This window comes from Homalodisca vitripennis, chromosome 8, assembly GCF_021130785.1.
Source record: "Homalodisca vitripennis isolate AUS2020 chromosome 8, UT_GWSS_2.1, whole genome shotgun sequence".
Lineage (NCBI taxonomy): Eukaryota > Metazoa > Arthropoda > Insecta > Hemiptera > Cicadellidae > Homalodisca > Homalodisca vitripennis.
In genome coordinates this window covers 6,156,045-6,171,210 of record NC_060214.1, presented here as the reverse complement: position 1 = coordinate 6,171,210, position 15,166 = coordinate 6,156,045, and the positions used below count along the sequence as shown (strand labels likewise).

Sequence of the window (15,166 nt, the reverse complement as noted above, 5' to 3'; positions counted from 1 at the left end):
AAATCCTCCTTGGTATTCTCCAAGTTCTTGATCTAGTTGGTCCTTAATCCTGTTGTAGAGAATCTTTGAAAAAATTTTATAAGTACAATCGAGGAGTGATAATACCTCTATAGTTATCCGGATTACATCTGTCACACCTTTTTTGTGCAAAGGTGAATTATAGCTATAGTCCATTGATCGGGAAATTTCTCAGTAATCCAAATTTTTCTGTAGTAATCATATGAAGAGAGGTATGACTAGATACTCCAGCATACTTCCACACCTCTGCAAACATTTGGTCTTCACCACCTGCTTTGTAGTTCTTCAATTCTTTAAGTACAGTTTCCACTTCTTTTACTGTAGGGGGTTAATATTTACAGGTTTTGGTTTTTATTGGAGTATTAGTGTTGATTTCCAAAATTTCCTCCGGTTCCTTACAATTCAGGAGTTCCTTAAATGCTTCTGCCATTATTTCAGCATTCTCCTTATTGTTATGTGCAGTTTTTCCATTTTTGTTTTTTCAACAATAATGTCGGAGGGCTGTACTTTTGTAATTGTTGTATGAAAGGCTTTGTAATAGTCTCTAGAGTTGGTTCTATAGTAATTCTTCTCTATAGAGTTAATTAACTGTGTTTCATATTGTCCTCATACATTTTCTAATAATTTTTGGAGAATAGTTTCCTTGTGTTCTTGAAGGTTATTGGCATTTTCCCCTGCGGTTTTATGAGATTGAAATTTCAACCAAGCCTGATGCCTTCTTTCATGCACTTCGTCACAGTCGTGGTTCCACCAAGCATGTTTTTTTTCCTTGGATTTAGTGGTGCCAAATTTGTTGCATGTTCTTTGAGAATTTGTTTTATTTCCTCCAAATTTTCAGTCAACTTTATACCCTTCTGTAACTTTTCTATATTGTTCATTTTGAATTAGTTGATGAGGGTCAAATGTTCTTTTTTTCTTCTTCACACATCTGTTTGTTGTCTCTTTCTTCTTAGTGGAGTCAACTTGATTTTAATTTTTATTAAGTAATGGTCCCGAACCTGTATCAGTTCCTCTCAGCACTTTTGACATTGTAGATCTCCTTGTGGAAGAATTTATCCATGCATACGTGGTCTAATTGCCATTCCCCCTTTATCCAGTCTGGATGTTTCCATGTCTTAAGTTTGTTTGGCTTTCTCTTAAAGTATGTTGATTTAGAGATAAATCCATGGGTTCTGCAGATTTCTAATTAATCTTTTGTCCGTTTCTATTTGTATGTTTATGGCAGCCCCATTTTTCCAATTACATCTCGATATTTCTTTTCTTGTCCTAACTGGCATTAAAAATCCCCTATTAAAATCTTTACATGCTTTCTTATCAATCTGACTTATAGTTTTTGATCCAGGAGGTCCCAGAAATCCTCCACCTCTTGCATAGTCCTTGTCAAACGTTTTTTCTCATTAGTGGGGGCGTGGGCATTTATTATTGTATATATTTTGGTGGCAGTCTTCAGGTTTAAAGTTGCAATTCTAGGTGATATAGCCTTAAAATCAATTACAGAATCTATTATCTTCAAATTCACTATAAATCCTGTACCAAATTGTGGGCACTGTACCATGGCCCTTTGTCCTGGTTTCCCATTATAAAATTCTATACCCCTGAGACTCAAATGGGTCCTCTGTAGTGTTTTCTCATTTCCTGAAGCCCTGCCAGTAGAATATTCTGCCGGTCCCAATTCATCTGTGAAGTTCTTGAGTTTTCCTGTCTTCAGTAGAGAATTGATGTTGTGTGTCGCAATATAAGTGATTGATTTGTGTTTGATTTTATGCATCTGAGTTTTATAAACTGGTAACTTTGAATGTTCCGACTCATTTTTGCCTTCTAGGCGACTACCCACCGAATCCGATGTAGTCTTCTCCTTCCTTGAGAGGATGGACGGTGGAATTTTTTTTCCCAAAAGACTTTTTCATGATGGACTGTCAAAGGCTATCAACCTTAGATGGAGCGAAGCTCCAAATTACAACCACGGTTGTTAGCCGCAGAGGATACTTAGATATGTTTTATATATATATATTTTTTTTTTAACGAGATGGTGCTAACACCATATTTACTTTTCTTTTCTTTTTAATAAGTTGTGGCGTTATTCACATTTACCATGTATATATCAAATTTACCTTTGCTTATTTTGTATACGTCTAATCATTACACTTGTTTTATGGGATTTTAAGGGTGTGATAGGAGTAGGCCGTTTAGTTTCAAGAAAAAGTGATGCTGTCCATTGCATTGTCATAAGTACTTAAAGATAATAAAGATTCCTTGATTCTTACAAATTTTCTAATCTACAGCTCATCCATTCTTAAGATATACAGACAGACATCATAGAGATAAGAATTTTATATTTCCTCAGCAGGCACAATAGAAATTGTGTCAGCCTACTGGGTGATAGGCTTCAACGACGCTCAGCCTAATTCCATGGTTGGACATGCTCCATCCTAAAACTCATTCTTGTTTATGTAGTATAGAAGTTCATGCAAATTTTAGAGTTTACAAATATAACCTTTCTCAAGATATTCAGCCACATGATACATTCACATTTTTGTTTATTGAGTTTTTGTGTTTTGTTTGTTATTTTTGTTTCATAGCAGTGTTTAAATAATAAAGATTCCAGTGACGTAGCAGGTTCTATAGCACAAGAGTGTGTTGAAATGAAATATTCTTCCACTCTATTATTTTTCTTTCAACAGTTAGAATAAGCTATATGTAATGTAACATGTTTAACATTTCATATGATCAGCTTGTTTAAAAATTTATTTATTCTGGTATTTTCTCGTTGTCATAGAAATTACATTTTTCCAGCTCCTCGAGTTGTAGGCTTTGCTAATGCTCAGCCAATTAATTGGTTATATTTCATATTAGATATATTTTAAATAAAATTAAAATAAAAAATTAATTTTCCTTTTAATTTTTAACGATTTTGTTTCCCACAGGTGGTAGACCTGGAGCAGGCGAAAGTGTGTGTCTACTCAAGAGACTGGACTGATTATATTTACTACATCATAGCAGTGGAGATCTGTTTGTTTTTTCTTCTCATCACGAAGGTAACAAATTATAACCATGTAGATGTAGATCTGTATGATATTATGTAAGTTATCTTTGTGTTAGTAAATCACTTGGTTTGTGCTGCAGGTGACCTATGACTACTGGATCTTCAAAACTACAGGCTATCTCCCCTGGCCAGCTTCCAAGATGCCAAGACTTCCTTGTGACTGGGTGTTTGAGCTCTGATCTTCTCCCTGCCTCTTTCTGTCTCTTGACCTATGACTACTGGATCTTCAAAACTACAGGCTATCTCCCCTGGGCAGCTTCCAAGATGCCAAGACTTCCTTGTGACTGGGTGTTTTAGCTCTGATCTCCCTGTCTTTTTCTCTCTTTCTTGTTATAGACAGTGCAATCTGTAAAAATGAAAAGCACTCTTCACTTTTGTTCTTGGCAAGAAAAAGTTTAAATCCAAAATAATTTGACGTTTGGATGATCAGAGGTATTGGAAATCAATACTCCTCAAATGTTCAAATACCAAGATATATATGTTAAGCTCCAATCAGTCTTGTGGATTAGACTGAGTTTATTGGTTTGAGGACAGTTTGTTTCTATCCTGCCTGCCAATCAAATTTCCCATCTGCCAATAATTTTATCTCGCACAAAATAGCTCTTTTGACTGCAAAACAATTGATTTTTATATCCAAATGAATGATTTTACTAGTGCTATTGTTTTATACTAAACTGATTTTAGGAGTTTTTAGTTTAATAGAAAAATATATTCTTGTTATAAACTCATTCTGCAAGCTGAGGCAATCAAATATGATATAGAGATAAAACATATTTTGTAATAATGTAGAGTGTAAAAACTTGCCTAATTGCACTTAATGTCAATCTGATGATGAAATCCTTGTCGTATGAGGTGTTTGTAATTCTTGTGAAACCTTTTAAGCATATTCTTTCTTATTTTATGTTCTTACTTGCAATATAGGTTTTAATTTAATTTAGAAAATACAACAACAATAACATAACTGTACTCATCAATAACTTATCTTTCCGTAAGTTAGTAATGGCCACTGCCTTGTAGGATTCCCAAAGTATTTAAAGAGGTTCATTAAATGGCTAATATGTGCTCCCTGTCTCTTTAAAATTTTTGTTCAGAAGAGTATAATAATAGGGTTTTATTGATTCTAACAACTTTGGTTCCTGTCATTTTTCCCAGTGGTATTATTCTAAAGGTATATTCATTTTCACCAGTTATACAGTTGAAAATGCTTAAGCCTGAAAATATGTTTGATTCTGTTCACAAATTATGGTTACGATTCCAAATGATTTGATACCCACTCTTTGCTACTTGTACTAAAATATTAATTATGATCTTAGTTTTACACATATGCATAATTTGCGTTGTGCCCTGTTACCTCTATCGTACTGAAAATGGGCAGTTGTCAGAAACCTGGTTCACATGTAAGGTCTCTAGAAGATTGAACTATAGTTTGTCAGGAATTTAATTTAATATTTTTATAATTTGTTAGTTTTGCGTTTTATTTCATGAAAAAAAAGTTCAAACACGGAATATGACTATGACATTCCTGACTTATCTTAGGAATAAGGGGGTCAAATGATCAACTTGACTTTGAATATAGTTTGGTGGACTTTTATTTTTGAATATACACTTGTTAATGAAGTAAATAAATAAAATACAAGACATGTTTTTTAAGTAAGTACCATTTTGAAATTCCGCTGCTGCTGCACTGTCTACCTCCTTCTGTTAGCAGGCCAGAGACGGCAAAAATTGGTCATTTTTACATCTGTTAATGGACATTTCAAATGGTCCTGACTGTGAAGTATGTGCACTAAAGGCGTGAAAACAGTTGGAATTCACTGTCAGAATTGTCAAGTGTATGGACCACTCTCAATGATCATCTGTAATAATATGTCCCTTTTTCCCTAATATTTCATTTCTTTATAAAATTCTTTTTATTAATCTGCTCGTTTTACACTGCTTATATCCCAAGTTTTCCGACATTTGTATTAGATTATATTTGATAGTGTAAGAGGTAATCTATTCACAGTTACACTTTTCATTGGAGTAAAAGCTATGGACCACTATCACTCACTAAACATTCGTCAAGGTCAGTCTCAACACTAAACATTCGTAAAGGTCAGTCTCAACACTAAATATTCGTCAAGGTCAGTCTCAACACTAAACTTTTGTCAAGGTCAGTCTCAACACTAAACATTCGTCAAGGTCGGTCTCAACACTAAACATTCGTCAAGGTCAGTCTCAACACTAAACATTCGTCAAGGTCAGTCTCAACACTAAACATTCGTCAAGGTCGGTCTCAACACTAAACATTCGTCAAGGTCAGTTTCAACACTAAACATTCGTCAAGGTCAGTCTCAACACTAAACATTCGTCAAGGTCAGTCTCAACACTAAACATTCGCCAAGGTCAGTCTCAACACTTCTCTTCTGGTGTAATCAAACACACAGAATCCTCACCAGCTTGTTTGCAGGAACTAAAACTGTCTTCCTATCGTAGTTTCTTGCTTCCTTTCCTCTTCACAACACATCATACTATTTCGCTTGACTAACCGTTAAGTTATGTTATTGTTTACATTTTGTATGTGTAAGGAGAATAATGACACCAGCACGAAAAAAATTACTAAAATACAATTAATTTAATTTAAAAAGCCAAATCCAAAAGACTGAAAGAGTTTTAAGACTTAGAATAAAAATCCAATTGCAAAATATTTGTAAGGGCTGTGCACTCTTAGTCTGGACGTCAATCGAAACCAGAACAACGTGGTAAATCCTCCAACAAGACCAATATTTTCGGATTGGAAATGATTTTACCCCTTTATTCAACCCTCGCCCTCATATTGTGCAGACTGTATATAATGCTCATATACTTCGTCTCGACACTCATCACTGGAAATGCACATACTACCTTCTATAGTAGTGAAAGCATTTAGTAATTCTTATAGTACATATTACTGTAGGTATATAGAAGTTATTTAACACAGCCAATATTCTAAAGTCTTGTCCATTTCCTAATCCTTTCTGTAACTGTAGCACTTTTTTATCTGTACCATCGACCTTATATTGTCTTATATTGTATCGACTCTCCTCCTTATTCTGTTTGATAAGATCCTCGCACAGGCCAGTGGCCCATGAGAACGGTCAGAATAAGGCCTAAAAGGGATTGGCCTATTCTTAAAAAAATTCTGAAACTGCCTTTGCTCAATGTGCGGTGGCCTAAATTAGGGTTTCTTGGGTAAACATTGTAAACATTCATTTATAAGATAAGATTTCATTTTTGTTGAAGCTGTTAAGAGGAGGTACTTATATAATAAGGTACTGATTTCTTTTTCACTCAACCTTTGTACATAGATTTTGTTTTTCAACAATGTTATTTGTGTTATAACCCTCTTTTGTTAAGTTTTAAATATACTTTAATCGCAGGCTTGGCCTTGTTAATTTTAGATCTAAATTGTTTTCATATATATATATATATAATATATTTATCTAAATGTACAATAAAATTTTTAGCAAAATGAATTTATTAGATTAATTCTAGTTTGGCTTTGTTTTCTAGTCTTATACATATTTTATAAGCTGTAAATAAATATGTGGTGCTGTTTATTTTTAATAGACCTATGAGTCTAAATGCATTTTAAGGGGAGGTGTGATTAAAACAGAGCAAATACTGAAATTCTGAATATTCTCTGATGTAATTTATTTACAAATGTTAAGCTGCTGGATCATGAAAAGTTTTCTCCAAAATAATGTGAATAAAAAAACAAACACAAATTCGAGGTTAAATAATATTATAGAATTGTTGGCCCTCCACACAGTCGACTCACTCTTAGCTGATGCACTGGAATGTAGATCAGTTGAGGTTTAAAATTGATAGTTTGAATTTCCTGATGAAAGAATTTGTACTACTCCTGGATAAAGAAATATAGATGCCCAAGTTTAAATGTTAACCACAATTAACTAGTAGAGCTACAATAACGGCAGTTACATTAAAATTAGCTTTAGATTATTACTGTGTTTACAAATTATATACAAACAATAATTTCCAATAATGAAAAAAATGTACGGTTTTTTGGCGCTTTTCAACCATACTGGAACTTTGAAAATTCATCACTAGATAGCTTGTGATCTGATAGACATCAAGTACGGTTTTGGAGCATAAAGTTATAATTTTTTGAAAAAATTCGTTTTTAAATTATTAACTTAAATTTTATTCTAGACCGGGTAGTCAACATTGGTCTCATTATGGAGCTCTTAAAGTCAGTATCTAAGGCACGTAATTTCGTAAACCACTATTTGAAATGTTCAATTTTTAACACGGATTTAATTAGGTTTTGTTAATTTAAGAGCCGATGCCTGCTCTTGTGAACATGTAAACCCTCAGACTGCCATGAAAATCTGTGGGTGCCCTTTCACCCTGGATAAAGCTGGACATTTGGACATTGTCTTGTTCTTCGGTGGTATCCGAGCTGTCAAAGCTGCAAACAGGACTTTGTCACTTGTTCATGTGTCACTGTCACTCAAAGGCATGTTAGCCTCTAGTCAGTAGCCGAGTGTAACCACAAGAGTGGTGTGATGCTGTGTAATGTGACCATTTCAGTCAGGACAAGAACACTCAAACCACTGGAGAATATTCTATTTGCTCATTTATATTTACCTTGTTCTGAAAAAGTGAGTAAAGCCCTGAGTAAGTACTCAGAGAATTTTCTCTGTTTTAAATCACTTCATGAAATTTAATATGTGTTTTTATCTTTTATGTTAAAGCTGTGTTAAGACATTCGTTAATAACATAATTAAATGTAGTATTGTGATAACGGGTTTTTATAAAAACTGTGTTTTGTTTCAGTCGGTTTATTACGTAAAAATTGTTAACATATTAGTTAGTAAACGGCAAGTATGAATGAAAATTGTTGTATACTTATAATAGTCTATTGATGTGGCTTTTGTAGCCTATTAGCATGTCTGTCTAATCCAGTGTAATATATGTCACAGACGATTGTTAACTGTTGAGAGAGAATATTTGATAAGAGTTTATATTTGTTTGTTACGTAAAACGTTTTACGAGAGGTTTAGGTTTGAATCTCTATTATATCATAGAGGCTGTGACAAGCGTTTCTGTGTTTGTTTGTAAATATTTGTGCCTTGTTGCATGTGTTGCTTGTTGTATGTGATAGAAGTTACTGTAGGGTAGGTCAGAGCTTATGTGCAATACACCGCTGACTGGTGCCATATTGATATTTTTGTTTATTTTGATTAAGGTGCAATTTACCTGGAATAAAGGTAGATTTAAAATTCTTATGCAATTGGAACGAGGTTAAATTTAGGTTAAGGTGGTAGGAATCAGTTTTCGAGAGGAATAATTTAAATAAATTTTAAAAATTATTTTGGTCACAGGCCTTTAACCTTACAACTGGCGATCATTTTATCCTGCAGTGTCGGGCTGTTTTAGAGCTTAATGCAAGGTTTTATTTTAAAATGTCTTAAAAATATAAATTAAGACCAATATGTATATTTTTTGTTCATAATTAAACAAAGAATAATATTTTTTATTTAAATTAGGCCATACAAATAAATATTAAATATTTTTTAAATGAAATGTTAATTTTGCAAAAAGAATATCTCAAATTTGGGGGACCATGCCTATCAAATCAAGTTCTTGTAAGAAAAATGTGAATGCCACTTTGTGTTAAATTTCATCTAGTTTCAGAAAACAGACTTTATACACATATATGAAACCATTATCTAAACTATAAAACAAAAAGCGGCCATGTGCATAAATTATGAAAATCGGGTCTATACGTACGAATTTGGTAATACAAATTTTGCTAATACAATTCTACATGAATGTATGTTATATGCATATTTTCTTACTCAGAATGAAATGAATTATACAGCAACAATGAAAAAAGTTCCGTAACTAATTGTTTTTAAAGGAGGGACATTTTATCCATAAGATAATTTAATTTCTTGAAGAAAAATTGTTGAAGCACGTAGTTTTAAATAATTTAATATAATGTTTAATATACGTAGTTTTCTTAAGTCATAAATGAACAAAAACATGTCCCTGAAGCGTAACACATTTACTTATTGTAAACAATTCACATTTGTGTGTGCAGACTTCTTTTGCTCTAGTTATTGCTTTTTTATTAGGGCTGATTAAAAAAAATTGCCTGAATCGTTACTCTAAATGCTTGTAGACTCATGGAGCGATAAAAAAAGATTTTTTTCCGTCCTTATGAAAGTTTTAAATGACTATGAATTAAAAATTAAAAACATTTTCCCAACACAAAAATTGATTACACCACCTTAACTTGTAGCATTGAAAATATTTGTAACGTATTTTTGTACTTGTTTTAAACAATACCGTATATTGTTTAATTAATGTACATCTTAAGTTTTGTAGAATTTGTATTACAATTATTTATATTGTTACAATGTGTGTAATAGTTTTTTTATTTAGTTAATATAAAAAACTAATGAGCATGGTTATATAAACTGCACTAAAGATAATTGGAACAATTTTTTGCTACTCATTGTCTTCTTGCCTAATACAAAAAATAGATTAATATTTTTCTAAAGTTTACACTATAACCTGTTTGTATTTAGCACAATTGTAGTAAGGCATTTGCCACTTTGATTAGTATATTTTGTATACAGTGCATTTATTTTATAGTAGTTTTTCATAAAACTAGTTAATATATAGCATGGTCTTATCTACAGCCGTGGCTATGTGGCTACATACTTTATTCTTACTTCAATGGCATAACTGAGAAATGGGAGTGTGTTAATCTTGTAAGCTCATCATAAAAAATAAAACCTGATTTTGTTATTTGTTTTGTAACACACAACATCGAATATGTCCCAACACAAGCACAATAATAACAATGCTACTATTGTTTTTGTGTGTAATTTGAAAAAAATATATAGTTAATTTGACATTTTTATGCCCACGATAACTTGATATATTTTCCCCTGGATGTAAATTAATAATGTCTATAAACTGCAAAGTATATATAAAACGTTAAAAATATTAAGACCTCCATTTTTCATAATTTTAGCAGTTTATAATGAAATGTCCACATAATAGGTGCTACTAGGTTTCATCTGACAATTCCAACATTTACCACTAAGTTTTTGTTACATATTGATTTGTTTCTAATTCATTCCATAAATATTCTACATTAAATTGCTTAAACTTACTGCAGTTAATTTTTAATTAATCTATTGTATTTTTGTTAATATGCTTACAGAACAAAACCTGTTATGACTAGTGCTGTTTTCAAACATTTGTTCAATTTTTTAAGAGAGGATGAATTATAGGTTAGTTACAATAAATATTTGTCGACACATCTCTTTTCAATTTTAATATAGTTTTGAATTTGTTCTATAGAATTGAAATTTATATTTGTAATATATAATATAGATAATTATGAAATTAAAATATAACTTTATTTTGATGTAATAAAAATAGTGTGCCTGTAGCTGGGCCTATTTATTGAGCTGCTCAAGTAAAAGTATGTAGTAAATAAAGAAACTTGTTTATTAAATAACACTTAATTTTACTCAGTAAACAATTTATTTATTCTAAATTTATCATTTCAGTATCGTTTTGAAGGTTATAAATGTGCCTTACTAGTTAACAAAAATAATCTACCACAAAACGTTTTAAAGATTTTATTAGAGATGATAAATAAATATTTTAAATTATTTTTATCCATTTGTGGAGTAATTGTTTTATTTTTAACATTAAACATGTAAAAATACGAAGTTGAATAATTTTAGAATAGTAAACTTACATAATAACTTGCACTATATAACAATAACAATATAAGGAAAATAGGACAATGTTCTATGTTAACCATGGAGTCTAAATAGTTTCCAATATGGCGTCTAGAGTGCAGCACTTGTCATCGTACTCATGGCTGATAATTTACCCTTCTTGTACAGGAGAGATGAACATAAAGTTTATTTATGCTGCCCAAGCACTTTGCTATTTTATAGAGTGGTATCATGTATAAAGATTTATACTGATGATAAGTCATCATAAAACAATGTAATTGAATCGTATAATAGATAGTTTAGGATGATAATAAATTACAAAGTTAATAACTTTATGTACGATACCTCTCTGTAAAATGGTGTGCTTCATACAGCCTTAAATTATGTCTTTCATCTGATAACTCAGTTCCTTCCAACATTTAACTCTGGATTTATTGTTTTCTCTCCATTTAAAATTTTAACTGAGTTAACTGAATTAAAGTACTCCATCCAAATCTTGATGTTTTTAGGTTTGTTATCATCGAAAAAAATAAACTTTGAGAAAAATATAGCAAAAGTTCATGTTTTTGTCAGCTGTTGCTAAGTTTAGTGCAAATGTTTTACTCTGTCTAGTATCAAGCACCGGAACTGATTAATGCAGTTTTCTTTGGTGATAAGATTGGAATTTTGCAATTTTGTGAGTTTTTTTACCGTTCTAAGAATTTATTCTGTGATTTTAGTGGAGGCACGTTTTCTTAATATAACACCAAATTGAGGATATGTAAATTGGTTGAATGAGTTGAAGTTTTAATGATTGTTTTAATATTAACCCTTCAATGCACGAGTTTTATCACAAGAGTTTTCATGGTTTCGTGTTATTTTGGTTTAAATGGGGTTTTCAACGTTTGAAAACTATTGTTATCGTCATGATTTAATAATAAATGCCTTTAAAGCACAAGATAACACAAGTCAAGTGGTTTATTTGAATAGTAAGGATAAACCATTAGTAAAGATGTCCTAGAGGAGCTTCTTAGACCACACAGCCATCCTGACTTGATGTTATGGATGTGCAGATAGCGAACTTAAAATTTCCCTAAACCCTGGTTCTCAATAAGTCATCTGTCAAACGGACTCTGGTAATATATTTGGATTAACAGAAGGGTAACACTTCTGGCTGGTTTATACCTTCCAGTTGAACCTAAACACTGGATACAGCAAAAACTGATGTGTCACAATCCGGGCAGTACTGTGGATGTCCAGGAGTGGCTCATCACTAACCGCAAATGTCGAATTATTGGTGTGCAAGGATAGGTTGTTAGGTCTAGTCTACTAGAAATGACAGTTGGAGTAAGTGGAGCTTCCTTAATGTTAAGGTTGTTGCTAGCCTAGACATAAGGGTGTGCCACCCCTGCCTGCTTTGACTGGAGAGGCTGGTAAAGAACTGGTCTCCTCTTTTTCCAAGGAGACATGACAGAGATCAATGCTCAAAATCCTTCCTCATGGATCTGAACAGGAGGCGGCTCCTACCTTCAACCTTACCCATCCAGAATATCCTCCGAAAGCAGCGCTAAGGTCATTATAGGACTATGTGCAGTTTTTATAACAAAAGATATAAAAGTTACGTGTAATTTTTGTATTTATTAAAGTAACTTACATTCTTAATGACACTTGTGGAACGTTGTAACTATTGAGATACCAGTAATGTGGCTTTTCTAATTTATAAAAGTGATTAAGATGTAATCTTGACGATATCTCATTTACCATTCTTGCTTAATTGATTAAGTGTCCAAGTTCATTACTTCTTAGGATCAGTTTTCTCTTGTCCTATTCTTCCATTGCTGTACTCATAGAACCAGGCTCCTGCCTACCACTGCTGTCTACCTATCACAATCAGTAAATTATAAGGAAATCGTACTACAGTGGAAAAGACAATTAGTGAAAATTATTTTTCCCCTAAACATAGGATTGTATTCCCTCATAGTCGAAGCACAGAGGCAGTCACCGATCCAAGTGGCAGCTGTTTCCTCTCTGAGCTTGTGCGTTTGCCGACCCATGCCAGTCTACATGTTGTCACTCCGGAATAGGACTAAGAAAAAAGAAGAGACATTGACAAGTGCATGGTAAACAATGAGACAAAGAGACAAGACGCAATAGGTGCTTGGTGGGCGATGAAAAAATAAAAAGGTGACAGGTGATTGGTAGGCAATGTAAAAACAAAAGAAAATGACAGGTGCTGGAAGCCAATGAGAAAACAGAAGGATACGACAGGTGGCAGGTAATATGAAAAAAGATAAACACAATAGGTGCTTGGTAGGGAATGAGAAAACTGAAGAGACACGACAGGTGCTTGCCATAGCAATGTGAAAACAGAAGAGACACAACAGGTGCTTGGTAGCAATATGAAAACAGAAGAGACACAACAGGTGCTTGGTAGGCAATGTGAAAACAGAAGAGACACAACAGGTGCTTGGTAGGCAATGTGAAAATAAAAGGGACACAACAGGTGCATGGTAGGCAATGTGAAAACAGAAGAGACACAACAGGTGCTTGGTAGGCAATATGAAAAACAGAAGAGACACAACAGGTGCTTGGTAGGCAATGTGAAAACAGAAGAGACACAACAGGTGCTTGGTAGGCAATATGAAAACAGAAGAGACACAATGTGTGCTTGGTAGGTAATGTGAAAACAAAAGGGACACAACAGGTGCTTGGTAGGCAATATGAAAACAGAAGAGACACAACAGGTGCTTGGTAGGCAATGTGAAAACAGAAGAGACACAACAGGTGCTTGGTAGGCAATATGAAAACAGAAGAGACACAATGTGTGCTTGGTAGGTAATGTGAAAACAAAAGGGACACAACAGGTGCTTGGTAGGCAATATGAAAAACAGAAGAGACACAATAGGTGCTTGATATCAATGTAAAAACAGGAGACACAATCTTTTTCATATTACCTGCCACCTGTCGTATCCTTCTGTTTTCTCATTGGCTTCCAGCTTGATAGCAATGTGAAAACAGGAGACACGACTGGTGCTTAATAGCAATGTGAAACTAGAAGAAACACAACAGGTGCTTGGTAGGGAATGAGAAAACAGAAGGGACACAACAGGTGCTTGGTAGGCAATATGAAAATTTAAGTTTTTATACTTGTAAATGCTATTAATAAGGCCAGTTATATCTATACAACTAAAGTCTCATACTTATTAATTGTCTAACTAATCTCAGGAGGCGATGTAGTTGTGGAAATTGAAGAACTAAAAATACAGAAATGTACATTCACAAAGTATAGTGGTTTTATGTTATTTAATGGTTTTCTATTATTTTGGTAACAAAGAAAGTAAAAACAAAAGACCAGATTGAACACTTCATTACGGTCTATACTCATTTAATATAGTTTCATGAAAATACTACAATCTAAAAAACTAAGAAATTAGTGACAAAAAATTATTCTCTCTGCATTAAACTTTTTATCATAGCTTATCCAATAAACAAACAAAAGAATAACACGAACAATAAATGTTGAAAATACTTCAAAGTTCAAATCATATTTAAAAGATTTAATTACTCTTTCATTTTGCATGCTTCATTCACAAAATATTCAAAACAAAACCATTTATTAATTGTACAAATGTTTTATTTTCCATGGTTATTAACCATTTTGTTAATATACAGATTTCAATCTATGAATGAATAATGTTATAAATAACAATCTCTGGATAGTTCAATGTGCATACAATATAGATTATCTTTTTAAAGATGATTATCTTATTCTGTACAGAAAAGTTATCAAATCAATATGTAACAACAAAGGTGTTTAGTTGTAAATCTGTTTGATGTTCTGTGTAACAATGTACTGTAACATTATTGGTTCTATTTGCATTCTATAAAGGTTGTGTTGTATACTTGTTCATTGTTGCCTTCAATGTTTTGTGTGAGAAGAATAAATATATTTTAATAATATTGTGGTATTATTGATTGGTTGACTTTTAGAAAACCTTTAACACTTGGACGACTATACATGTAGATTCTACAGAGACTGTTTTCTCATGTGGACTGATGTTTTTGTGCTCGTTGTCTCTCACTGGACTATGTCCGTAGAAAGTACAGTTGGGTTGTTTCCTTCTTAGGATTGGAGACCATGTTTGTAGTGATTGCGTTTTTGTGATCGTCGTCTCTCACTGGACTATGTCCGTAGAAAGTACAGTTGGGTTGTTTCCTTCTTAGGACTGGAGACCATGTTTGTAGTGATTGCGTTTTAAACATGTATTTAAATATTAAATTAACTGTTCAGTAATTTAAACATCGTACACTCCAATAAGTAAATTTGATTTTTGTGAGGCCTTTCACTTTCAAGGAAAACATCATCAGACTCACA

The 15,166-nt window shown here is 32.8% G+C and overlaps 1 protein-coding gene across 1 annotated transcript in view; it reads left to right on the top strand.

The window, feature by feature from the left end:
* LOC124367195 (protein halfway-like) overlaps positions 1-14,751 on the top strand; it is a 57,089-nt gene extending 42,338 nt beyond the window's left edge. The window contains exons 7-8 of the mRNA XM_046823847.1: positions 2,943-3,053; positions 3,142-14,751. Coding sequence (XP_046679803.1) covers positions 2,943-3,053; positions 3,142-3,240 — 210 coding nt within the window. The 3' untranslated portion in view covers positions 3,241-14,751. The remainder of the gene's footprint in view (positions 1-2,942; positions 3,054-3,141) is intronic.
* The last annotated feature ends 415 nt before the right edge of the window (positions 14,752-15,166 follow it).